This window comes from Neolamprologus multifasciatus, chromosome 20 (assembly GCF_963576455.1).
Source record: "Neolamprologus multifasciatus chromosome 20, fNeoMul1.2, whole genome shotgun sequence".
Lineage (NCBI taxonomy): Eukaryota > Metazoa > Chordata > Actinopteri > Cichliformes > Cichlidae > Neolamprologus > Neolamprologus multifasciatus.
The window spans coordinates 12,473,170-12,500,834 of record NC_140458.1 but is presented as its reverse complement, the minus strand read 5'-3'; the positions used below and the strand labels follow the sequence as shown (position 1 = coordinate 12,500,834).

General features: G+C 39.3%; 2 protein-coding genes across 4 annotated transcripts in view; one reads left to right on the top strand and one right to left on the bottom strand.

The window, feature by feature from the left end:
- The window catches only part of vgll4a (vestigial-like family member 4a), a 41,868-nt gene that overhangs the window by 7,342 nt on the left and 6,861 nt on the right, over nt 1-27,665 (top strand). For 2 of the 3 annotated variants that reach the window (XM_085144941.1, XM_085144942.1), the window contains exon 6: nt 20-21,837. The exons of the other annotated variant lie outside the window; for it this stretch is intronic. In XM_085144941.1, the coding sequence (XP_085001067.1) occupies nt 20-210 (191 nt within the window). In that variant the 3' untranslated portion in view covers nt 211-21,837. Of the gene's footprint in view, nt 1-19; nt 21,838-27,665 lie in introns of those variants that run through there. 3 annotated transcript variants of the gene reach the window in all.
- LOC146494531 (sodium- and chloride-dependent GABA transporter 1-like) lies at nt 19,449-27,186 on the bottom strand. Its single transcript, XM_085144925.1, has 14 exons — nt 26,955-27,186; nt 26,634-26,765; nt 26,360-26,460; nt 26,102-26,211; nt 25,812-25,944; nt 25,028-25,162; nt 24,831-24,934; nt 24,062-24,186; nt 23,767-23,879; nt 22,976-23,107; nt 22,642-22,744; nt 22,240-22,340; nt 21,909-22,076; nt 19,449-21,763 (listed from the first exon to the last, which is right to left on the bottom strand). The coding sequence occupies exons 1-14, from the start codon at nt 27,184-27,186 to the stop codon at nt 21,326-21,328; spliced, it is 2,127 nt and encodes a 708-aa protein (XP_085001051.1). The 3' UTR covers nt 19,449-21,325.

Sequence of the window (27,665 nt, the reverse complement as noted above, 5' to 3'; positions counted from 1 at the left end):
GTTATTCCATCCAATTTAGTATGCGATCCTGTGATTGAGGAGCACTTTCGTCGAAGTCTTGGAGAGAACTACAAAGAAGCAGAGTCTGTGTCTAACTCAGTGTCCATAACGGGTTCAGTGGATGACCATTTTGCCAAGGCACTGGGAGATGCCTGGCTCCAAATCAAGGCAAGGGGTGGGGGCCATCAAACTCCAGACGCTGATCCGTGAATCAGAGGGGAGTAAACATTATAATCACTTAAGTATGTGCATATGAGAGTAGAGATCGCTCGCTCTCATTTCTTGCCAAGAATCAACTTCCCTTAACCAAGAACAGAGTAAGACATATGGTGCTCACACCGGCTGTTCGCTTGTGGACCTCAAGGGTCAACCTTCTGTTAGCTCAGATTTGTAATCTGGAATCATTAAATCTCTTATAATAGAAGAGAATCTTAATATTGAATAGTTGGGTTGACAGTGTTAGTTGTGGAAACAATCATAGATTTTATTTTGAAATGAAAATGAGATTCACAGAGTGGTCAGTTGTTCAGAGTTCATGCTCTGTTTTACCTGCCTTTCACCTGCCTTGATAGCCAAAGAGTTTCCTGCCTTTCCAATCAACATATAAGCCATGGATTTACTCTTTATTTTCATCTAAATCACACTGCTTTTGAATTTATATTACTTGAAAAGGACAGCCAGGTCTCATTTGCACTATTACATTTCTGACCGTTTAAGGTAGCAGGTTACCTGTTTCAGTTGGAACTGATGTGTTCACGAATACATTTGTGATTGTGATAATGCAATTAAGGCTCTGGTCCCCCGCTTTGTGAAGACACTAGCCTAATCAGTCTTCTTTATGATGGTGAACTGGACGTATCCACTGTTGAATAATTATAGTTTCCTGTCTATACACTCACTGTGGGCGATTACTTAATAAACTAATATCACAGTAGATATCTAACTAGACAGCATGTTTTAAATAGCTGGGTTCTATTACAATCCTTATTCTATACTATATATTTACTCAGAATTTATTTTTTATCTGTAACATTTTAGAAATACTCACTGCTGGTACAGTTGTACTCAATATATTTTTTTGTATCCGGTTTTCATTAGTATATGTAGATGTATATCCTAGCATCCATCTACAAGTCACAGCCTCTGGCAAGGTTGTATGAATACAGTTAAATAGGCTGCATTGCTTTTTTTTGTTTGTTTTGTTTTGTTAATTCTGTGGAGCTGAACACTGCGGCTTTACACAAGACTGAATACAGCTAAATCTGACTTTCTGTAGCTTTTTATTAGCAGTGACTTTATTTATTCTTCACATGTTGATAGTTTCATGTTGACTTTTGGCAAAATGCAGTGACAACAGAACTTTGACTTTAATGTGTTTCTTTTTGTTGTTGTTCCTTTTTTTTTTTTTTTTTTTTAATGGTTCATTCCATGAAAAGTTCATTAGTGCCTCCCACCTCACCTCCTCACAGTAAGCACATTTATTTTTTTCTACAGTAACTACAGTAATAATGGATTGGATTTATATAGCGCTTTTTCAAGGCACCCAAAGCGCTTTACAATGCCACTATTCATTCACTCTACAGTATGCTTAATAAAGCCATAGAAAGTTACAGGAAACTAAATGGTGCATTCAAAGTTTTAGCACTTTTTTAATTTGTGATATAGAGTAACTGAAACAAGCTTTAAAAAAAATCTAGAGTAATTGGTCATTTCATACATTTGATACTAGGCTGATCTTCTAGCTGTGATATTTTTTCCCATTAGTTTTGTAGTCGTCATTGTTTTGGTCACCTTAAGGTTGAACAGTTCGATAAAGTGCTTTCGGTTCGGTATGCATATGTATCGAACAATGCAAATTTTTTTTATTTTTTTTTATCAACTTTTCTTCTGACGATGCTGTCTGTGTTGAGAGCTCAGTGAATCTGCGTTTGACTAGTCCGCCTAGGCTTAGGCTGCACTGTCGAGCGCAGATTCACTGAGCGCAGCGCAAGCTAGCAAGACAGAAGCTAAGCTCGTTGTAACATGGCAAATTGAATCTCCCCCACCCTCATTCAGACCTGGCCTTTGGAACTATTTTGGTTTTCATGTGAAGTATGACCCTGAAGGTAAGCGTGTCATGGACAAAAGTAAAACAGTATGTCAGATGTGCCACACAATGCTCAATTACATGGGTGGGAACTAGTGCGTTAGCGCAGTTAGCTCGTTAATGTGTTGACGCCGTCCAACCCCACGTACGGGGCGATCCGCGGTAGCTCGTTAACGGAGATTTGCCGTGTTGTGGCGTTAACGTCATTTTAGATTAACGCTGACAGCACTATAGTGGGAACAAAATGAATATGACTGCACATTTACTCCGACATCATCCTAGTGCAAAGACAAGTGGAAGCAGACAAAAACAACAAGCACGCATGCTACAAACTTTACCCGCGTCATTTAGACTAGTGATGTGCGGATCCATCCTGAAATATCGATTCCTCCGATACCAATCATTTATGTTCTAGAATCAATTCTCACATTAAAATATCAATATTTTAGTAATTTAGGGTAAGTTTGTAGTTTATCATTAACAGGAACACAGTGGAAAGAAACTATAATATTCGGATTGTCTACATTCAAAGGAAGTACTTCCTCTTCCGCTTTTCATAGTCATTTGCGAAATAGGCTGTCTGTCTCGCAGCCCCTTGGCGTGCGCACTCACAACAATGGCTGAGCGTAATTGGAGTCATGTGCGAACCTATTTTACCTCCACAAAAACTGAGACGTGGTTTGCCATACATGTGGAAAAAAGGTGAGGTGTTGTGGCCACAGTAGGGAGACATTCAAAAAGGCTGTTGGGGGGGGGGGGGGGGGATAAATACATTGTACAGTGTTTATTTATCGGATAAAATACGTTAAATGTCCGGATACAGCGGGGGTGTCCAAATTCAGAGGCTGCTTCCACCTGAGGACCCGGCCTTCACGATCTAAAGAAAGCCGAGTATACGGCACGAGCTCCCTTGGTGGAGTGAAACTGCCGTCTGCTCCTTGCTATCTAAAATATAACCGGACGCTGGCGTAAACTCTCGACCGTCTCACACTTCTGTTTAATCAGTTTTCTGTTTGACGTTTATTCAGCTGTGTGAAAACCCCGAGGAACCCTCCTGATTTTATTTAATCTAATCTAATAACTTTAATCTCAGCCAAACTGATTTACTCACGAACAAATAAAACACTGAAAAAGCCAAACAATAATATTTTAAGTTATCTAAGTGACTTATATATCATGTTTAACCCGAGTAGCGAAAGACCGCGGGGGTTAGAAAACAATGTGTTGATCGGCTCAGATATTTGAAGTTTACACGGCTACATTCTCACCTGAAAATATGTTAAAAGTTTTTTTTTGCGACCCAGAAAGAGAAATAAGAGTAATATTAAAACTAAGTAGCTGCCGTCATTGTTGGAAACAGGTACTCTGATGTCCTGTAATCATTATGATGCTATAATTTGAGATACAATAAATAAAATAAGTTTTTGTACAAAGTATCGGTATCGGATCAGTATCGTCGATACCACCCTGAATATTACTTGGTATCAGATCGGAAAGGAAATCAGTGGTATCGCACATCACTAATTTAGACAGCCGTTAGCACATGAGTCTCCTTACGGGGACCTGATATGTTTAATATGCTGCTGAGAGTATACCCCAGAAGAAGCGTATAGTATAGCTTTTATTTTGGAAAGAGCCATTTCTCTGTAATAAACTCTCTTTTCCAAAGATGAGTGATTTCTTGATCAGATAGATTTATTATTTTATCCCTTTGTTGTTTCAGCAACATTAAATTTAAAAACTGTACGTTTGAGTTAAAATATATATTTATAATTTTAATAAATGACAAATTAAAAAAGCATGAACATTTTTTTTTTGTATCAAAAAAATATCGAACCAAATATCGAACCAAACCGTGAATTTGCTCAAACTTTGAAGGTAACTACTTTTATGGCTTCATCAAACACATTCATAAAAAAAAATCAGCTAATTCGATCAGGTGGGGGCTTTTTTTTTTCCCCCAACAGTAAGAACAACAAAGGATTTCTCCATTGCTTTAGATTTTCATGCACATGCAATATGGGTGTCCTTTTATAAGTAGGCATCAACATTCCATCACTGCTGCCTGACGCAAGCTGTCACTTCAGTTGTGTTTAGCTTTTACTGTTACACGTATTTTGTCTGTTTTGAATCAAGGTGATGTCATGGTGTGTGCTGCAAAAGTTTTTGATTGAGGAAAAAATGAGAAAAGTTTTGTCTTTTTATGCAGTGACGTTTTGGTTAAGTTAAAATTTTCTCCTCTTGTCAAATTCTCTTTTGTTAGCGTAAACTATTTGTCAACACTGACTGAGATGGGGGTATTGTAAAGTCTAATTTTGGTCATTTAACTGCCTGTGAAAATCTATACATTTGTTATTAATATTCTGCAATTTTTAAGTCATTGCATACACTATCCTGACTTTATACTTTAATTTACTCACAAGACTATCATTGCGCCGTGCGGAATGATTGATTTTATTATTATTTTTTTCTTTCGGTAGTGTACTTCTCTGTAGCATGGATGCTCAATATCTTGTAATCATGGATTCTAACTTTCTACAGGTTGATTATTTTCCCACAGTTGTCAGATGATTATTACGTGCAGGAACACAACAGCCTCTTGATCCAAGACTTTCTTTGTGTCAAAAGTACTTCTGTAACACTATTAGTTTGTGTAGGATTTGTTCGTACCATAGTAGAAATTAGGGTTTGTCACAGGATCTGCTTGTTTGACACAAGTAGGGTTTTCAATAATATGTTTGGGGTTTTAGTCAATTGTTATTTAATTTCTGTATTTACACTACCTGTATCTCAGACTGTTTAAGGTGTCATCCAAATACAAAAAACAGTTGTGCATTTTTGTCCTTATTTCTCTGGAAGAAACACCACTTTTTGTTTTGCTTTGGTTTTTTTTACTTACATTTCTTCAAAATAAACATATAATGCCTGCCTTTGCATATGTCTTTTTGTCCTTTATAATCACTTGTAACTGAAATTAAGAGAGTAGTGGCAAATACAGTGAATGGTTACAGTTTGAGATTAGTTTATTGTCTACACAAATCTGTAGTTACAATAGTTTTTTGCCAGAAAACAATGGGTATGATGTTTGTATGAGCTGAAATAAATAAAACCTCACAATCTTCCCATACAGTGCTGACTTGATTCAGAGTAGTGTATATGGGGGATTTACACAGTATTCAGACTGTTTCACTCACTTTACTTCATAATGTGAAGTGAGTTTAAGTTTTATTTATTTAAATAAAAACACCTGTCACAAAAATATTCAGCCTTCGTAGCTCTCGAGCCAGTGTTTAGGTAAATCCTTTTTTTCAAACTGTCCTTGATGTGTCAGCGATGTGTTGGGAGTCTGCTGCCTGCCTGGAAGAATAAAGGGGGAGCCTAATGAGACATGCACAGTGTGCTTGCTACAAGTGCTGCAAAAGGCACCTTGACAAAGTGCTGAATTAATTTTTTAAAATATTTTTGAAAATGGGGAGCTTGTGTTTTGAAAGACACTTGAATAAATTTGCAAAAACAGTTTTAAAACATGTCTTCACTTTCTCATTATGGGTTAATCATTGTCATGTGATAGAGAAGAAACAAGTTTAATCCATTTGGAAACATGCAATAAAAAATGTGCAAGGAATGAAGGGGGTTTGAATACTTTGTGAATTTGTTGTACATAAAAATGTTCCATTGTTTTACATTATTCTGATTAACACAAGTGTAGCTGTTGACACTGTATATGGCATGCTTATTCACATACAAGCTATTTGAGGGTTATCTGGAGATCCAAAAAGCTACGTAGCAAATCTGAAGATTATTTATGAAATTGGAATGGTGCAATCACACGGTCCCAGTAATTAAAGCTGCCTTTTATGAACCATCTTATCAGGAATCATTGCTCATGTTCTGTTTTCACTTACTGCTGCTGGTTGAAATGAAGTGGTTTATCAATGTATTAGTGAGATCACTTAAACAAAGTGGAATCAGGGCTGGGGAATGGCAGTGTCTAATGGTGTTTCATCACCTGCTTTTCTGTTACTATTTTGTTAACCCTGTGATTTTTGCCTTTTGAAAACTGCTCTTCTGAAAAGCCACTAACATAGCAAAAATATTTTATTTTCTATAAAAGATAGCTTTAGAAAACTTGGATCACACTGGGTATGCAGATTAGCAGCATAGTATGCAAAACAAACTCTGCTTTGAATATTGAAGACACATTAAAACAAGCCTTTATTTAATTGTTACTGCATTATTTTACTCAAAAAATGTAATAAAATTTTAAATAGTTACTGTAGCATAGTTGATTTCCTCAGATGTTGACAGGTCAAGAAGTGCGAGTAGAAACTGTCCACCTTTGGCGGTGTTGGAGCTTGATGGAATCTGACACTTCACACAACAACTTTGGGGCTTGCAAGAAGTGGCAGTTAAGGGGAACTGTGGAGGTCAATACAAATTTTGGGAAACTAGGAAATGTATGAGATAAAAATGTGTATATGTCGGGCATACAAACAGATTGAAAATTCACACAAATTACACAAATGCACTGCTCCACTGTATCATAAGCAAACCCAGGAAATTTTGATAAAGAGGGGTCGACAAATGGGTTGATAAGAGTTGTTTTGGAAGCATTTGTGCAAATAGACTCCAAACTGTGCCACTTGTCCACAATTAACAAAAGTATGTTTGGAGAATATAAAAAAGTTTGATTACACATGAGAGTTGAAACATTAACCTGTGGGTTGCAACTAGCACCCCCCCCCCCCAAAAAAAAAACAAAACAAAAAACAACCCACATTAGATGGGTAGAATTTAAAAAAGAGGTTTTACTAGAAGTAAAGAAGGGTTCCACCAAATATTAACAAACTCAGATTAGAAATTTAATGCGCTCAGTCATGAAAGTGAAAAATTGAAGTTTTGAAACGACTCTCACAGTTCCCAGACTTGAAAGTCTTTAAGTAGAACTTAAACATGCTGTTTCCACACAAGGGTATGAAACATCTTAGAACTAATGCATGACATGTCTTAAATAAAGAACAGAACGACTTTGAGTTGGCTGCAGGTATTTACACACTGTCAAATGTAGAGTAGGTAAAATTTCCTTAGTACAAAACACAATTATCTTCTATATTTGAAACATTAACTTTTTCCCCAGAGGTACCCATACTTTTTCTAAGCAAATATTCCCTCCTCAGTTTAGTGTCTTACAAATAAAGTTGACAAAACTTAAAGAATTACTCAGAAATGTTGCTTTTTAGTTACATACCTGAATATTTGCTGACACCGTGAGACTTTTTCCTCTCTGTCTTTGTGTTTCGGTCCCTGTCCCATTTGCGGTTGCTAAAATGTCCTCTATAGATTTAGTTTTCCAGTAGAGCATAAAAAGCCTGTTGACAAAGTGGTCTCAAAACAGCTGTATATTTAATGTCTTTCTATTTCTACTTACTGGCTGTGTGTGCATGCAATAAATTATATGGCCAAGTTGGCTTGTTCTCCACAAGCAGCTGACTTCTTCCCCTTGACATTGTGGTTGAAGCCTCTTTGCGCTCAGCTGGCCATAGATGGTGTTTGTTTGATTTGGTGTCATGGTAACAAAAGGCTGGATAATTGCAGCTGGAACAATCTTACTTTTAAGGCAAGAAAAAGGGGAAATTATTGCTGGTGACTCAGTGGTGGGGATTGTCTGAAGGACAATTAAACATCAACCCAGAAAAAATGTTATACCTTGAACTAATAATGATGGAAAACAATTGTAATGGTATCTGGGATTTTGTGATGTCTTCTTTTCAAACAGCAGATGGCGTTGTTAAACTGCGCTACAGCACGCACAAATTCTACAGTTGCTGAAGATCAAACAAAGAGCGTCATCATCCTGGGAAGGTTGATTTGGATGCAGCATTGCTTTTAGTGTGTCTATTGGTAATATGCAAATGCACTTTGCACATAAAAAGGTTCTATAAGTAACAATACATTGCTTTAATGCTGGGAGCAGAATGCGTTGCTCTCACTCAGTATGTAGATTACTCAACATGGCCCCAGATCCTAGACTTCTGCTTTCAAGGGTCTTTTATCACATTTTATTTTACATTCATTTTTGAATTGGAGAAATTGTGGTGGATTAATGATTTTTTTTTAAAGGTGAGCTATAAATAGAATTCTCAAAGGCTGAATGAAAATGTAAATTAGCTTACCTCCACTTTACTATAGCAAATTTGATTTCCCCCTCCCCCCCTTTTTTTTGTGGTTTGGTGTTGCTTTCACCCCTCAGGCTCAAATCTGCTCAAAAGCCCCTCCAACAGACCACTGCCTCCACAAGATTAGCCAGCCATTCACCAACCACAATGCCCCTGCTTCTGCTGCTGCACCGTGCCTTCCAAGGAAGCCTCCTCATGTGGGATTACGGGGAGGAGATCCACATTTTCCTGCTTGCGCAAAACCAATCGCAGATACTCACAAAACCGACTCACACAAGCACACATGCACGCACGCAAATATCAGGCCGCATCGTTAGTCGACACGAAACAAGTGTCTAAATCGAGATGACACATCAGGGTCATGCCAAATTCAGCTTGGCCTCTTCAATGTGTGAAGGCCACAAGGAGCATGACATCTGTGCTCGGGATGGAGGACTGGTCTCTCATTCGCTGCCTCCTGCTACAGCTGTAACAGAACGGACTCTGCTGCTTTCAGACGTAGTCGAGACAAACATATGTCGAAATCTGTCCTCGTCGTTTTGTGCTCTCTTGCTTACCTAAAAACTCATGAACCAATGAAAACAGGCTCCGGACACAGTATGGATTTATAATCGGCCTAATTGAATAAATGCATGATTTCACCATAGACTAAATTTTTAAAAAAGTGGTCCTTGGAGTGTCAGACATGTTGGCTCACATATTGTGCACATGCTGGCCTTTGCAAATGGCTGATAGAGATCTCATTCATTCGTTTGCATAATTCCAAATTTGTTGTGCCTGAATAGAATCCAAGGCTGCATCCCTATCTACAGCAACCCCCCTGTGCACAGTGTCTCGGGAATTTGCATGATTGCCTGTAGATTATTTGAACATCATCTATTCCCCCTCCTCTTTTTCTTATTTCTGTGGCTCTCTGCTGTGAGGATGCACACACATCCTTGGGCAAAAGAATCTAAAATAGATCATACGAGCAACTGGAGTAGATGCACAGGCACAGGAAGCAGCTCACGGGCAGACTTGAGTCATGCTGGCAAGATCATGCACCCTGAGCTGACAGCCCAACACACCCGATTACCAAGCACGTCATTTCTAAAATGCAGCCGCAGCCTCACCATAGGTCATAAACAAAAGAGGAAAAGTTGAGATCCAATGCGGGGTTACACCTATAGGACTCCTGAATGTGTTTTAATTACACGCAGGGGTCTTTTGTGCTTTAAGAGTGACCTGATGAACGTCTCTGGCTCAGGCAATTGTGCCTCATTCATTGTGTCATGTGGACTGCTGGCAATGGCATAACCTTTGTGGAGGGAAGGGAAGACAACACGGTCACTCTAGATAACAGTCTTGCAATGAACAGAAACAGACCCTGTCAGGCCATCTCAACATCAGTTTTCAGCTGCACACCATTACAAACACACTCTACCAATCACTCGTTGCCTTTTCCGCTCTTCCTCCATCCATCAGTTAAGACAGATCCTTCTTCATAAGGCCTCCTTGTGTGGCACGCAGGCTACACTGATTTGGCAGGATCCTATACATACATTTCTCCTTTACATCCCTCTACACTCAATCAGCTTCATTATTGACCTGCTTTGCTGAACACTTTGGCGGGCCATATCGCCGTATGGTGCGCGATACAGCCAGTGATCTCCCACTGATTTAGTTGGCTTAAATTCCTCTCTTTTATATATTATTGATTTGTAAATGATTGATTTAAAGGGCCATCTGCTGCACAATAGCATGAATGTTCTGTTGTTTTGTTGTTCCTTTAAAATAATAAATTGCTTCCAATTAGGACAATCAAATGATGCGCTAATATTTCTGTTTAGTTTGAGACTCCATTCTTACTAAATGTTATAACGACACCATATAATTATTTAGATTTCCTCTCTTAACAACTGACAGAAAGGATATGCATTGCAACATTGGGCTTTGGGCACTGAACAGAAGATAGATGTTTGAACCATCACTGAGGGGCATTCTCATCTCTCATTATACAGCTTGTTAGGGCCCACATTACAGCTGCTCGACTGAGCACCCATAATAAGGAAAATGACCCAACACCGATATGAGCAGTAATGTTTTTCTTCTCACGGCCGTCTACTACTGGCTTCCATGGCCCTATCTCTTTCCTCTTGTCTGTCTGCCGCCCCCCTTTGCCACAGCACCTCACCACCACCAACACTACCACTCCCCCCTGTGTGTTTGGCAGTCACACAGTGGGCCATGTGTGTGCTGAACACGTTACATAATGCCCTCCTTTCACTGCACTCTAGATCAAAGAGAACAATCCAGCACAGAAAAATTGCTCCTTGCTGATTTTCCTTCTCTTCCACCATCGCATTGTTTTATCAGACTTCAGTACCAAGAGACTGTACAGTAGATTGTATCATTATCCGCTTCAGCATTCCCCTTCATGTTGAAAACCAAACAGCAAAATGGGGAATGATCTGAGGTTGACTGTTAAAAAAAGAAAAAAGTTAGGTCGGCAGGGCATGACGATGCTCCAATTGAGCCTCACTTTTGGAGGTCAGAAAAAAAAAGTCTGCAGTCAGTATGCTTTAATAAAATGAATTTAAATATCCTCACGCTACTCAGCTTCATCTTTTTCATATATCCTCAAAAAAACTGATGCAATTATAATGAAAACGTTTTTTTTTTTGTAAGAGGCTTTACAATCAGCATTTTGCAAAATTCTCTTTTAATTCCACTAAACACCTGACTAGATGTATGCACGAATCCAGCAACGAAACAGTCAAATAAAAGAGCAGACCATGCCACCTCTTATTCATGCTAAAATAAAAGTCTCCATCAAGAGGAGGAAACAGCAGCACCGAGAGACAAAGAGCAAGAGAGCATCAAACGCTGTCAGAGGGGCTGGGCCTGTCCACAACACTGTGAGGATTGAAGTAATGAGTGTGTGCTGGAGGGACATTTACCTCTATTTTGAGACTAAAGGGTGAACGTAAAAAAATGCACCAAAAGAGCTGAAGCTGTTCATTTTTTAGAATAAATGCTCTAAAGGAGCAAACACTTGCCAGTGTGCCTTGATATGTGCAATGACAAAAGTTACATTTGATACATAAACGTATACATGCCATGTATACAACATTTTTTCTCAGTGTCTATCTTCACAGTGAGCGTCAGCTGACTTAGAAGTATTTGATCCCCTCCAGACAGCTGGGATCAGCACCAGTCCTTATCTCTGTTAACCCCCCAGTGATGGAGAGTGGTTCACTGGTCCAAGGGAACAGAGTGGCTGGGCTATCACTGGCCCTCAGCCCAGGGGGAATGAGCAGGTGAACCAGGAATAAAAGCATCTTTAGGACAGAGCACATGCTTGCAATAGTGCATAGCAGACCATAAGTTGCGCAGCTGCAGCATCAAATGAATTGCGGGGGAATGGGAGAGGGCAAGGCTTCAGAGTGGGTTTGCCGCTCAAACTGTTATCACACCTGACAGTGTCTGGTTTGGGATCCAGTGGTGCACGCGGCATACGTAAGCGGCTGGTCATCTGTAAGGCAGAGTGATAGGGTGTGACGTGTCACACGCCACATTAAGCCCAGCCAGAGGATGTGTTTGACAGACCACAGGAACTTACTCCAGCTTTGCCTTGACTCATATTGTCAGACCTACTTGGTAGTTCCAAGTTCTCATGTGGAGCCTTAATCAAATAGAGACTTTGATTACAGTTTCATCCATGATTTTTTAAGTTTTTTTTGTGTGAATGTGATGTGTTCATGATGTCATATCACAATGATACCTTATTTTCTTAACATAACAGCTTAGGGCAAGACTATACAAGTTTTGGTTTAATATGCCTCCTTTAAGGTAAAAAGAAATTATCCAAAATATGTAATTTGTATGTTTAAACATAAAAATTCAGTTAACTTGTAATAGAAAGAATAATTGTTTTAATTTTAGTAAACAACTAGGTGACATGTATAAGTTTTTACCAGTGAACAGTATTTTCAGGTGGCAGTCATGGGTGAAGGTCCTGGTAGTCCAGTCCCTGGCTGCTGAAACTAGCTCTTGGGGAAGAAGCCTGAGCTAGTGCACGAGGTTCAGAGATATCATCTGGATAGATTGCCCTTGGTGAGAGGTGGCAGAGGTGTGTACACTAGTTTCCCCCCAGTTCACTGCCTGCATGTTGGGATTTTCCCAAGTAGATGAGAAAGTGGCTTCCTTGCACTAGCTCAGGCTTCTTCCCCAAGAGCTAACCATTGTCTTGCTAGGAGACTTCAATACTCATGTTGGCATCAACAGTGAGGAACAGCCTTCCTGATCTGAACGAAAGTTGTGTTTATTATTGGACTTTTGTGTCAACCACAAACACAGTTCAAGCCAAGCTCCACTCCTTCATTGCTTACCAGTAAAAATATATGAAACGTTATAATATGTATTTTATTTTTTAAATCAGACATTTATACTTACATACTCAAATGCTTACAGACACCAAGCCTCCCATTTTACTGCTATCTACAAGTTTTGATATATGTGTGCATGTTTTAGGAGTAAAATTATGGTAAAAATGACTTTTTTCCATGGTGCTTAACAACCATCTCATTTTTGTTTCTGAAATGTATGTCAAAGGTTAAATTTCGAGTCATTTGTACCAAATATTTAGACAGATAACGTATCATTTTGTAATCGAAAAAATATCTAAAGGATTTCGACTGTTTTATCTGATTATTACATAAATAAGGGGCCAAGCAAACATGTACCTCAGACGCAAACAGGAAGATTTACCAAAAAAAAATCATTGCTTACTTTGTTTTTTCTTTACTGTCAACTTTGACAACAACCAAAAGAAAAGTGTTCTGTAAATTACACATTCAATAACCAATTACAGTCACTGTTATGAAAAACAAACAAACTGATAAGCCTGTCTAGGACTGTGATTCATCAGTAAGAGATTTCTTCAGCGTGATCATTTTTCTCCACCTAACCTGCCATGTGAGCATGAGATCATTAAGTCCTGTCCACATATTGCATGATAAGTAATAAGAAAGTTAAGAGATCTCCAACCACGCCCTCACTAACCAGCACTTGGATTGATTATCAGAAACTAGACAAGGAACCACTAAAGGACACAATATAAGTTACACTTTTAATGAGGTGCAGTTTTTATTTATACTCAGCTACTAATGGTAATAAAAAATAAATAAATCAAATGCATATTCGGCTGCTTTGCTATTACAACAGCACAAATCCTCAGTATTCCTTAGTTAGTTAAACTAGCATGTCGAAGAACTGAGCACTGATTTTTTGTGTGTGTGTGGATTTATGCTGTCTCAGTTGTTTCTGTGTCTTCCTGTAATCTCAGTATTGTTTTGATGATGTTGAGATCAAGCCTCTGTGGGGGCCATGCCATCTGTTGTAGAACTCTCCCTTCTTGTTGCTGAATAGTCTTAAAATCTTAGGCATTAATGTATTCAAGACACTTCTATTCATCTATGATACTATCTACAAATGGAAAAAAATGTCTAGCTTATGCTAGACTTATGCAGACCTTGTGCAGCTTTTGGGTTTGCAATAATTCTAAAAAACAGTTGAAATAATATTTGTTCTCAACACTGTTTAGCTTAAAGGTAGTTTTGACCATAAAAACTGATGATAAACCATAATAAATAAACAACAGTGCTACCATCTTCTACATATAATATAAACAACACTGACTTTGAGGGAAAAGACCAAACTTATGTTGATCCAAGAAACCCAAACTATGACTGAACTTTGGCCTTAGGCAAATGCATTACTATATCTGAAAAAGTAAAAAGGAACATTATGCTTGTTTTTTTTCTGTCTGCACATGTCAACGTGTTTCTTTTGGTTGAATAGAGGTTGGTTCCGCTGTTGATGTGTGTCTTGTGAGGTAACACCAATGTACCCTGTTTGCTCCAGTGCTTGGCTTCTTCTTGACCTCATTCACCTCTGCTGCGCGTCCATTCGTCTGCTCTTTGGGGTGTCTTACCTGTCATTATTTAGCTAAAGGGAGGGAGTGTGCAGAGCCGAGGAGCCCGAGGTGAGGACGACAGGCCGCTGTAGCCCAGCCTGGTCCGACTCACTCATCTGTGAGCACAGTTCCCAAACCTCTCTGACAGATCAGAATAGAAAGCGTGCACCACATCATAGCTGTGATTCACTCCAGCCTCAAGTCCAAGCATGCCCAGAAGACCCTCAGCACTCTTAATCATCGTGTGCGTATGTGTGTTTGCGTGTGTGTTGTTTAAGGAAGCGAGTGAGACAGACAGGGAATGAATGAACTTGTTTGCATATGACAGTGCTTCTATAAAAGTTGCCTGTGTGTTTTCTGCATGTCAGAAAGAGTAAACAGCATCCTAACAGGCCCTCAAAATGTCTCCTGAGAGCACAGCACTGTACGCGTCTCATGTGCTCGCTGCAGTTTTCGGCTCATATTTGAGCGAGGAGGGTATTTATTCATGTGCGGCGACTGAAATTTCTGAGTCTTATTCTGCACAGTTAAAATGTGCAGTCAAGGGCATAACTACATGAGTGAAAATGTCATGCAACTGTAGGGATAATACATGCAAAGCACGTGTGGAGGTCACTTGGCCACATTTGCATATAACAATGTGCCAAAAATAATCAAATTAATATTCATTTGCTCACACCAAAAACATAGACATCCAGAGAAGGATTTTTGCCTGTAATATATCCAAATCACATTTAAAAGAATAGAAAAAGTAAATCATATAATCCATTACCTTGTTTTGAAGTGAAATAACAATAGCTTAAGGTCATGCCATGAGCTTTCCTTAATCACCTGCTCGTTACTTTCCACTTTACTTTCAGGTCCCAGCTGTAATAAACTGAGTAGACTCAGCCAACATCCTGAGGAGTGAAGTGTAAAGTGTGTGCCTGCGTAATCTGACAGAACTTATTTAGAATGCAGGTCTTTACTAAAGCTGTGCCTGAAGCAGCTGCCTGGTCCTGTCTTCACACTTAACAGGAGCGTTTGTACGTATTCTCATACAGTAACAACCCCGTACACACATGCCGACGGAAACACACACATGCATATACATGCGTATCTATTTTATGCAGAAATTACTGTATAAATAAAGACATAATATTCATGTATTACTATGCAAAGAATGCAGTGAAAAAGACGCATGAACGTGCAGCGCTGCAAGTCAGTGTGGGTTAAGATCCTGGAGATTAGCTTCACAGTAATGAAATTCAGTGGAACACAGGGTATGTTTTCTCTGTTGTCATTTTTGTGTAAGGGCAGGAAAACAAATAACTCCATTTGATGCTGGAAGAGTTTTTCATTTGTCAGCTATTATCAAAGTCCCACAGCAAAAACTCCAGAATAAAGAGGCCCAGGGTAGATCACAGGCCCATTTGGGTAGGGAATCCAGGAGAAAGCCATTAGAGGAGCTTCACTGGAGAACTAGCATTTCCTCCCACTGGCTTCACATCAGACCACAAGATTGTGCACAGCACCCACTGTGCGTGACATCCACGCACAGCAACATGTGAAGTGGCCCCGTTTGGGAAATGTTTAGCATGAACTATTCAGTTTTGTAAATTAGGCTTCTCTAAAAATAGTTAACATTAGAATACAGTCGTTCAGATTTTCTAACATTTTCAGAATACTTAAATATATGCATCTGTATAAATTTAGATACACACACACACGCATTTGGAATTTAGAGTACTTCACATTTCTAGAATGGGAACGAAAGAAAACATTGCTGTTTGCTAGATATTTTTCTGCACCCTGATTTTTTTCCCTCAGTGTTTCACTTTGCATATTCCTCGTCCTGATTTGCATTCAGTTTTTGACCCAGGCAGTAATCTACAGTGACTCCCCCATAAGCCTCTGGCACATTGGGGAGACGTTATAAGCTGTGACAAAAGACAAGAAGCACTAGAGCAAACTGAAGGTAGCAGGGGATAGTCTCCTGATTAGCTGAACGTGTCCCTAAATTCACTTTCACTTATAGAGATTCATATTAATCATAGCTGCTTTTTTGAAGTCTTCCTTCAGTCAAAGTGCTTTCCACTGTTTGGGTTACACTTTAAACTACTTTTTTTGATATTATTATCAGAGGTGATGGCTTTTGTTGCACAAATATACAGAAGAGAAATTCACCAGTAGAAATATTTACCTTAGACACCATGTTGGGCAAAGACGCTTCTTTGCATTGTAATATTATAGGTTTATGAGCTGCTACAGAAGCAATTCAAGGGTCGGCATGAGTTCCAGAGAAATAGGATTTGTTCATTCAAACTTTCAGATATTTTACAGGACACTTAAAAATCTCTTGTGATATGTAAGACAGGTTAACCATTTTGACCTAGCCTCCAGAGCATCTGTACCAAAACTGCATGCTCTGTTTGCCTCTGAGCTTTGAGCTATGAAATATTTGCTGTGTCATGAGAACAAATAATGAAACAGCAAAATCTTTGGGAATCCACCATTTCAGATGTCTCAGAGTGTGTCCGTTAAACTCACATCTCTCCCAGGTGCAGTGCATAAATGCATGCTTAGTATGCAAGCAGCAGTGCAGCTTGCGTGCATGGGCAAAATGAGACGTTGGATCCTTAAAAGTAAATTGCTAAACAAGTTCATTTTAGCAAGGTTCATATTCAAATTGAGAAAATGGAGCCCGATTAGCATACGTGCAGAGAGGCTTTGCATGCTTGACATCCTCTCAGCCCCTCTGCTGGAAATAGCCATGCACACAACATCCTCTGATTACATTGATATGTAGATTCATGCATCTGCAAAGATTAGTTATTCATTAATGTATTTGCTGTGAATTCTCGTGTGAGTGTACCTCAGCCAGGAGTCTGGGGCAAGCCAAATGCATCTAAGGAAAAATGTCACAAATGATCACACAAAATCCACAGAAAAAAAATGCAGGTTCAGTGACCCCACAATAGAATAAATCCATATGGGTGCTGTGATTAAGAAAATCCTTTGGCACTGGGGTTAAAAACAGAGGAAGTATAAACATAATTATCAGCCTTTTCATCTTCAACGCAGAATTGTTTTTTCTTGCTCAAAGTGGGCTATGAGGATTAATCATTGCCGTCTGTGTGAGTTTATAAGCGGTAGCGTTCTGTCATCCTTTCATAAAAGCATCATGGATCACCAGTTTTCTTCTTCAGTGTCCTCTCTTGCAGCCACACTGCAAGCACTTTTTAACTTTAAAAATAGGCTCACGACAGAGAGTGCCAAGGAATGCTAAATAACAAACAATGTCCCCTTGCTCAGATCTGTCCACAAAATGGAGCCGATCAGCACAGAGACACCGTGCTCCACATGACAAAAGAAATAAAAAATAAAAAAATACTATCATGTCTTTAAATGCTGTCTACTTCAAATAATGTGTGCAGTATTCTTCAAAAACCCTTTAAATACGGAGTCACAGAGGGTCGTACAGTGTCGTCCTCACTAGACTTTGGCGGCGTTTCCTTTATCTGCTTGTTAAGACCAAAAAGAGAAAATTGCCTGATTAGCAGGGAGAATAATTAAGAAGAGGCTGTTTAGGGAGTCAGCACCAATTTATTCATCAGAGGAAGAAATGCTAAAATAGATGTTATGCTGAAACAGGAAGAACACAGATGAGCTGTTAGTGCTCTATAGACAGATCTATGCACAAGTGGCCACCACAATGAAAATTTGTGACCTAATCAAAATCTTATTGAGTCATATTTTTAATATATATTTTTGGTGAAATAGATTTGACAGAAGGATCATTTTTCTAGATGTCACGATGATGAAGTCACCTGAAGTGGCAATATGGCCGAGATTCCTTTGCAAAAGATGGAAAAAAGAGGGAAAAAGTCAAAAAATAGTTCAACTGCTATGTTGGAAAACAAAAATGTCTCGATTTTGGACCATAGCCATAATCCCACCCTAACACCAAAATCCCATTGTTTTTTTGGTTTTTGTTTTTTTAAACATTTTGCTGGGAGCATTGGTAATGCAATATAACATTATAAAGTTATATCTGTCACTGGGGAAACTGCAGAAATTGCCTGCCCTAACCAAAAGCTAATTGTGTTCTGCTAGATTGCGCCTAACTAATAAAGAGTTTCTTCTTCCTTTCCCCCTCTGCCAAAAAATGATGATGCACCTCTCTTTTGGACAGAAGACATCAGTTTGGGTTGTCTCACTGGTGACTGGTTTTGATAGGTAATGATGTTAAATTGCACAACTGGGAATAAAGGAGGCTACTAAGTCATCCATCAGTGGCTAGTTTATATGAGCTGCGATTAGAGGCATTATTCAAAGCCTAGTCCACTCAAACAGATAGCTTTCTATCCCTGACCTGCCTCTTTTTCTCTCTTTGCTCTCTCGCTCTCTTTCTTACACACACACATGCACACACGCGCACATGCCCACATGCACAGTTTGCCATGAGCTACTACAGGGGACAAGTCATTCTTTTATCCACGGCGGGTCATTGTTGTGGTGTCAGCTGGTGCCGTCTCTTTTATCACACTGGAAGCTAATGGAAGCAGCAACTGTGGTAGGTGGGGGAGAAGATGCAGGCGCGCGCGCACACACATGCACATTAATACACAAGGAGCCGTAAGAGGTTGGGGAGAGGGGGCGGGTGGGGATGCCAGGCCCTGGGGCAAGAGTTGTTTTGTGGTGATGTTTTTCTTGTTTGCTGAGGCCTCTCTATCAGCTTGTGTTTTTGACACTCAGTAAACCACAAGGAAGGGCTTCAGTCAATTTCGCTTTTGATGTGTAATTGCTTTTTATTTACTTTTTAACTGTAATGATGTTTAATTTTACCTCCATGATAGAGTTAAACTGGATGTCATCTTCACCCAAAGCTACCTAGGCAGCTATTTTACATGTCCCACCTGGTCTCATTCTAAAATAAACAAAAGATGAATGCAGCTACACAACACTTCGAGCCCCCCCCCACCAAATCCCTGCATGTAATTTTATTGGTTTCACACTTTCTTATATCTTTTGACTAGAAATGCTCTAAGGACAGGGTTTATTTACAAGCGAGAGAACAACAGCCAATTACTGCAGGAAGAGTCAGTGCAGGATATTTATTTATTTATTTATTTTTTTGATAGGATATTTGGAGTTGACCTAATTTTCTGGTAACAGTGTTACCAGAACCACTATTTCTTTCTGCTTGTTTAAAAAACAAAAGCTATAAGGGACATATGCCAGGCATGTGTTGTATTTATATTTTCTATAACTCTTTATTTTTTCAGTCTTTTTCTGTTTGTAGAACATAACAATCGTGCTTTATCATGTGACACCATTTAGATACATATCATGTTTATATTATGTTTTACATTAGGCAGTGAGACAGTTAAAAATATACAAAACAATATTGTTTTTTACTAGACATAGGTTCTATTTTTAATATAATCGTCAGCATCTTCATTGCCATCATCATCATCATCATCATCATCATCATTTCGTATATTTCTGTAAGATATGTGCTTTAGCTTCTGTGATCAAAATATTATTGCAGAAAACAGCAACTCAGTTTTTTCAACATTTAGACAATAACTTCCAATGTATTACAGACATTCACAGTTACATGTTTTACACAGTACAGTTTTACAACAAACTTCCAGAGAAAACTGTGGTAGATTAACTTTATACAAAATTCACAGGACATGAACTGTAGCCATTTCACATTTTCGCTCAGTTGTTTTGCTTTTCAAAGTAAACATGTGCTGTTCAACCAGATGCCTTTCATAGTAGCTGCCATAGAAGCAAACTAACATTGTCTTGACACACCATGGCAAAACTCTGGTAAAATTAAAGCTTATGCTTTTTCGGTTGTAAAGCAAAGACAACATCAACAAAAAGAGAAACAGACCACTTGCTTAATGGCCTGCGCTTATACACCTACGTATGTATTGCTGAATACATATTGATCAAACTATATTTGATCAAGACACACAAAGAAAAAAAAACATGACTGTACTTAAACACAGAGTTGGTCCAGTTTTTTTTTGTGCTAGCATACAAAGTGCTATTTTGTACTTCTGCCCAGTCATGTAAACAGACTATGGCTTAGTTGGAATTGGTGTACTGGCTTAAGGCCTACTCTGTTTCTCTTCTTTTGTTTGTCAGGAGACATTTCAGCAGTATTTCACTGATGTTCCTGAGGAAAGCATGCAAAACGTAAACAGGATTGACTGTCAGCATTAAGGGATAGTCGATGTTTGTAAATCGCTTTTCGAACCCTGTGCTTTTTATTATTATCATCATCATTATTATTATTATTGTACTTCTTTGTACCCTGTGCTTTACCAACCGAATACTTAATAGCGTAGTTTTTGCTTTTGTCTGCCTATTGATTTTGGTCCTCCATCACAACACATATAGTATAAAACATCCTAAAAATAATTCTAAAAATGTTTTGATCACATAAAAGTTTTCTCTCTTTTTTTCACTGAAAAAATGAAGGAAAAATAACAGTCTCTCTCACACACATAATCTTTTGCAACAAATACTGGATCGCTCCAGAGCTCCTTAACATGAACTTCTTATTGGCATTGTGCTTACTCAGAGCTCCCCGTTTGCCGTGTGGCCATGTTTTACCTCACAGAGAGCAACATTTGGAAAAGAGACAACTGTGTGAGGTTTAGAAAACATCCACAAAAAAAAAAGGAAAATTGACGCCATCCTTTGCACTCTTCAATGATGTCAATTTTGTTCACTACTTCATCTACTATATTCACACGGAATTTACTTGATTCATGAAGATATTCAACAAATCTCTAATCTATATCTCTAAGTTTTTTTTTCTTTTCTCACAGTATTACACAGTATGTTTACATTTTTTTTTTTTTTTTACCCAGAATTATGCTTGTATTTGTGGACACTAACAGTCTTTGATATTGTTTTCGGAATGCAAACCAACAATAAGACATCGTTGGCTTGGTTTTACAAATGCAGAAAAAAATTAAACATGGTTTGAAAATCTGTTTTGATCACATATTGCCCCTGGAGGTAGGTGAATCAATTATAATCTTGGAAGTCCTTTGTAATGTTCTCTTTTGTCTACATGCTCCATGAGGGTTTCTTTGTTGTCTACACGTTGGCCTCGGCATTGGTCAGGTTAGAGGTCGGGCTTGTTGGGTTCGGGGGGCTGACAGGCTCTGGTGGGCTAGTTGGGTTGGGTGGTGGGTTGGTTGGGCTTACTGTTGTGGTGGGAGGGTTAGCCGGACCAGTTGCGGTAGTGGTGGTGGTGGTGATAGTGGTGGAAGGACTTGTCACAGGATTCACAGGGCTAGAGGCGCTGGCTGGATTAGCTGGTGGAGGGGCAGGTGTCACTGGGCTGGTTGAGTTGACAGGAGCTGGACTGGTGGGGCTGGCGGTGTTCGCAGGAGCCGGGTTGGCAGGGCTGGCAGCACTGGTTGGATTGGCAGGGCTGGACAGGTTAGCGGTGTTGGTTTCCACTTGCTGCTCCGGTCCATTTTCCTGAGGTCGCCTGACAACCGCAGGCGGCTGAAGCATTATCCGAAGTCGCTGAGAGCAGAACACGTGGTGAAAATAATTACATAAGAGAAGGAAGATACTAAGTTACAGAGTGAAGCTAAAAACCTATAAATAAAAGCTGGCAAAATCTGTGCTGTTTACCCAGTGACCCAACAACAGATGATTTCCTTCTTACCTCTTTGTAAGTGCCCTTGAGCCCGAGATACATGTAGATCATATATCCTGGTATGAGAATCATGGAGGACAGCGCCATGAGCCAGCCTACTCCCTGACCCCAGCTTGGGAACACATAGTCTCCCATTGTGAGAGGAACCATTTGTATGGCACTGAACAAGAACACCCCCTGTGGGAGACATGAAACCCTTTATGCATCCTGACACCACTGACTACAGGCAGCGCTGTCTTAGCCTGACATGGCTGCAGGGAGGTAATATTGACTTTATTTATTGTTTCATTTTTCATGTCGTGACTTTAGATGTACTGTTCTGTTAGTTCGGAGGACTCACTGCGACAATGAGAGGGGTGAATACAACCCAGCACAACTTCCACCATATGCAAGGCTTGTAACCAATCATCTCCTGGATGTTGTCATAGAACTTGTTCACACCTGCGAGACAAATGAATCTATGATCAAAATATTCATATCCAATTTATTTCAATTTGCCCCTGGTCTGCCATGCATGATGATGAGGATGGTGGGGTGGAACACATGAGTGCTCGTGACCTTGAGGCTGAACGTCGCTTGAAGTTGTGCAAATATCTCTGGATGCACCTGAGGCTTTCAGCCTTTCACATATTAGATTTTTTTTTTTTTTTGCAAACCTATTTTAAAATTGTAAAAAAAAAAGAAAAAAAAAAGCTTATTTTGTTTCTCTTGCTACATTTAATGGAACATTCCCGATACACACCGTAGCACCAGGATATGGAGATGCATTCAAAGAAGACCAAGAACAGCAGGGACATTCCACTGGCAGAGTAGTAGTCGAACAGTTTGAACACATAGATTCCTCCCTGGTTACAGAGAAATTAATAGGTGTTATTGAAAACTTTATGTGCAAATATACTCTAGTGCTGTAATCAATTAAAGCCACTGATTAAAATATAAATTGCATTTTGCATAGTACATAGATGCACATGTTTTACTTGTATCTTTTAAAAAAAAAATTTCCTTTCTTTCACTGATTTGTTTAACGTAACGCCATGAATAGTCAGTGGTAATATGAGAAAGATGCCCTGCTGTACCTGCGTGATGTTTGAAAGTCCAATCACATAGGACACCAGACAGACAACTGCGATGAAGAGCTCTCGTCTACCTCTAAGAACTCTGGGAAACTCATCCACCAGAGCAGTGATGAAGCCTTCAACAGTGCAGAACTGAAGGACAGAGTCATAGAAACAGCATTAGGGATAAGTATGAATACTAGCACTTTTTTGCACTTTGCTGCTTTTATAGTCTTTAATGTGGGTGTTTTTAAAAGATTTCTACGTTTTGCAGAGATTTGCAGTTATGTAGCAAAACGCATTCTTTAACAGAGAACCTTTATTTGACTGGTTAGACTAACAAAGAACCGCAGTGTGCAGCAAACCATGGGACAAAATCACTAATGTAATCTTCTGAATGACCAAGCATTCACTTCTTGGATGCCATTTTGGTAATAGCTCTTGTATGCAAAAGCACTGTTGATATGACATTTAGAATAGGGTTAAAATTTGTCTTTTCTTTGAAGTGCTGATGCTCATGGGCATTGTGTAACTGCATATATGGTGTTCAAATTTCTCTAGCTTTATTCAAACTGAGCCATCATATATTAAGAGAAAAAACACACGCACACGTAAAGGGACCTGCAGGCAAATGGAGGTGATAAAGTTGCATTAAAAATACTTGACAGCCAATGTCAAAGCCCAGCTATATCTGTCCACAAGAAGCAAATTGCATGCTTATCATGCAGAGAGCAGGGGTGAGCTGCATGATATGTACCTGCATTTAAAATATTTAGGTCAGCCCATGAGCAGATCATCTCCAAGCCCCTTACCTGGCTGTCTATTCCCAGCATGAGCAGCATGGAGAAGAACAGAATGGCCCAGAGAGGGGAGACGGGCAATTGGGTTACAGCCTCCGGATAGGCCAGAAAAGCTAAGCCAGGACCTGGTTGGAAAACAGGAAAAATCATATTTCGTCAGGGTTCCTCTCACAGTATTCTGATAACGACATGCATACATATTCACACAGAAGTGTCGACTGATGCTGTTCATCAGTGAGCATCAATGACAGTGCAGCTTTTTTGTGCAGACGCAGAATCATTGCAGAAGAAAACAATCTGTAGTTACCTGAAGCTGCTACATCAGCGATGGGTCTCTTTGTCACATGTGACATGAAGCCAACAATAGAGAAGATTACAAAGCCAGCAAACATGCTGGTACACGAGTTGATGCAGCACACAATGATGGAGTCTCTGGGGAGAGGAAATGTAAAATACAGCTTGTGTCAAAGACTTAAATGGACTAACTCTTGTGCTTCTTAACTGATCTTCCCTGAAAAACCTCAAAATGAGGTCATCATTGTTACCTGCTCCTTTTCATTGTAGTGTTTTATATATATATATATACAATATTTCTTAATTGTGAATGATATAAATATATTTCCATTCAAAATCTCACATCAAACATGACCATTATCACATTTTTATACATATAGATGTTGTAGAAAGCTAGATCCATTTGAATCAAGGGCACAAAATGCACAAAATGAATGCAACTATTTTTATGTAACTGATTGTTTATGTGACCCAGAACCATGGGGCTGCTGGAGAAAACAGGCTTTGCAATAATAGTACTTTTTTTTCCTCCAGCACACACACCAACAGAAAGAAGCTGCCTTAGATTTTTATTATATTCATGCCAGGAACTGACATTTATAACCTTATTTTAAAAGCTTCTACCAAGTAAGATCGAATTGGATTAAGTTATCTTATAAAGTAGCAACAATTTAATTACTTCTATCTTCAGGTATTGCAATTTACTCTCATATATTAAATTCAGAAGTCTTTGTCGTTGTCTCAAAGATTACATCCTGTTCATGAATCATCACCAGTCTTACCTGTAAACATTATTATTGAAAGGGTTATAACTGCCTAGAGCTATAAGTGACCCCAATCCCAATCCGTAGGAAAAAAAGATCTGGGTAGCTGCATCGAGCCATACCTGAAAAAAGGAGAAAATAACTGCGTGAAGCCGTCGTCTGCTCACTCAGGCATGCAGTACATGGGTATGAATCATGTAATAATATGTCATTACCTCAGATTCTTTGAGCTTTTCAAAGTCAGGGGTGATATAGAACAAAATTCCTTCTCTAGCTCCAGGTAGAGTCACCCCACGGATGAAGAGAATAAACAGCATGAAGTAAGGATATGTGGCTGAGAAGTAAACGACCTGAAAATGTAAGACCATTATCAGCAGGGTAACATCGCTGCATTTTAACAATATATATGATCCATAGATTTATACATTTTCATGAGATCTGTAAAGTTTCTGTAGCTTTTCCGAACAACAACAACAACAAAAAAGCAAATGAAACTTCACTTACAGCTGGCCTGTTTGTCTCTCTGAATTTCTCACACAGTGTAAGATATGTGTGTGCAAAGCATGGGGCGATGGGGGATGGGATATTTTGTGACCAAACCAAATATTATTTTCCACGGTCATGTGATAAACCACACTTTCAAAATGTGGCACCCCAAGAGAGGGAATCTGCCCCAAGTAAAGGGAAAAGATAAAGCCAGATTCTTTCAAGCGGCTGTTTGTTGCTCTACCTATCACAAATCCACACGCAGGGTAGAGGAAGTGTCAGGAGAAGCAGAATTAGGGGAGCCACCATAAGGCAGAGCAGGATTAGTGAACATGAGTTTTTGCTAACTCCTCTCCTATTTTTGAAACAAATCTGGACGATACTGATTGCAATTTGAATGATTGATGAGCTGATATTAAAGTGATTAATATTGCATAGCTCACATAGTGTTCCACTTTGGGAATCAGCATAGCATCAGAGGTCTTGGGTAACCAAATCTATCAAACATCTTACCTTTCCTGTCCAACCAACCCCTTTCCAAATACAGAAGTACACGAGGACCCAGGCAATAGCTAGCGTTATTGCCAGTGGCACTCGAAGCTGGCCTGGTTTTTCCAAGCCATCAGTCATTTGATGCATGTTGCGCCTATAAGTCAGAGGAAGCAACAATAAGACTATTATACACACACAGGGAAATAACCATGCAGCAGAGGAGGCTGTCTTTTATGTAGCTCGGGAAAGCATGCAGGACAGTTTAAAGCGCTGCTATTGTGAAAAGCAAGAGAAAGCAGTCAATATCTTACTCCCAAAACTCCACCACTGCACTGGTGAGATTGGTGGTGTCTGCAATGCTGTAGTTTGTATAACATCTCTCTGTGTTCCATTCATTGTTACATGAGCTCCATGGAAGTTCCTGAAAAATAGAAATGTGCGATTTCTTTCTCCATGACAAATTTAGGGATTACCAGTTTCTTGCAGATATTGCAGGCTACATTCCCAATGAACAACCTTGCTTTTATCTTTCCTTCAGCTTTAAATGAAACACACTGTATAATACTTACAGTGGTGAAGGAGTTGTACAGGTAGTAAATGGCCCAAGCAATGATTATAATGTAGTAAATGTTGAGCCAGAAGGACAGAACAGCCGCTGCAAGGCCCACACCTGTCACAGAAAAATGAATTAGCCACTATACAACTATTATTGGATTTGAGTGTGGCCTCCACATTTACTGATGGCCATACTTATTTCTTATAAGCATCAACATCATAAATATTCATGCTTTTTTCATCAAAGTAAATATTTTCTGGTTACCTATAAATATTCTGTTCATATACCTTTAAACATAGGAGCCAGTTTCCACACACCAAGCCCTCCAATTGATGTGTATTGACCGAGGGAGCATTCCAACAGGAACAAGGGGACCCCAGCAAATATAAGGGTCAAAAAATAGGGAATTAAGAAGGCCCCTGGATGGACAAAAGGAGATTACGTTATGCACTTACGAGTTATCAATTTTAGGCTAAAGTAAATTAATTACATGGCGATGATTTAATTATTTTTATGTTATCAGCATGATCACTTTGGTCAGCTCGACTATGTGTATCATAGAACTGAATGATACATGCAGATAAATTAGCTGTGAAAATAATCTTTACCTCCACCGTTTTTTCCACAGAGATAGGGAAATCTCCATACGTTTCCCAGTCCAATTGCATAACCCACACACGACAGAAGAAAATCAAATTTCCCCCTCCATGTTTCTCTATCAGGCACCTCCTTTTTCTGCTTTTCGGGTTTCACGTCCAGTGACTTGGGTTTGTCATTATTAGTGGCCACCTCATTCAGTTCTGTGACTTGTCCATCCGTTTTGGTGCCGTTCGTCGCCATGTCTCTGGATTTGGCAGAGGTCCTGGCAGTCGGACGGGAGGCTTCAGCACCAGTCCACGTAGACAGCAGCTTCGCGGTTTTTCGACCTAACCCCTGGACCAAATGTCTGGAGATGAAGCCTGTGCGCACAAGGCTCGTCAGTCGTCGTTAACCTGTAATAGAGTAGGCTAATTGATTGTCTCTTCAAGGGAGCGCAGAAAAAGTGGTTATTTAATAAGAAAATATGAACATGTTATACTCCCGGCAGGTGTAATAAAAGAATGGAAATCAAATATAAACACTGTTTATCTCTGATGTATGAATATGAAAACGCAGACTAACGAACCTCCCGATCATTTGGCACCCTTAAGAAAAAAATTCCATTTATGTCAGACTCAACAAACAACAAAAACCATCGAGGGCAAAGTCATGCTGACTTGCCCCAGAACAAAAACACAGACGGTAGATTGCACATAAATTAACAGCATTCAAAGCCAGAC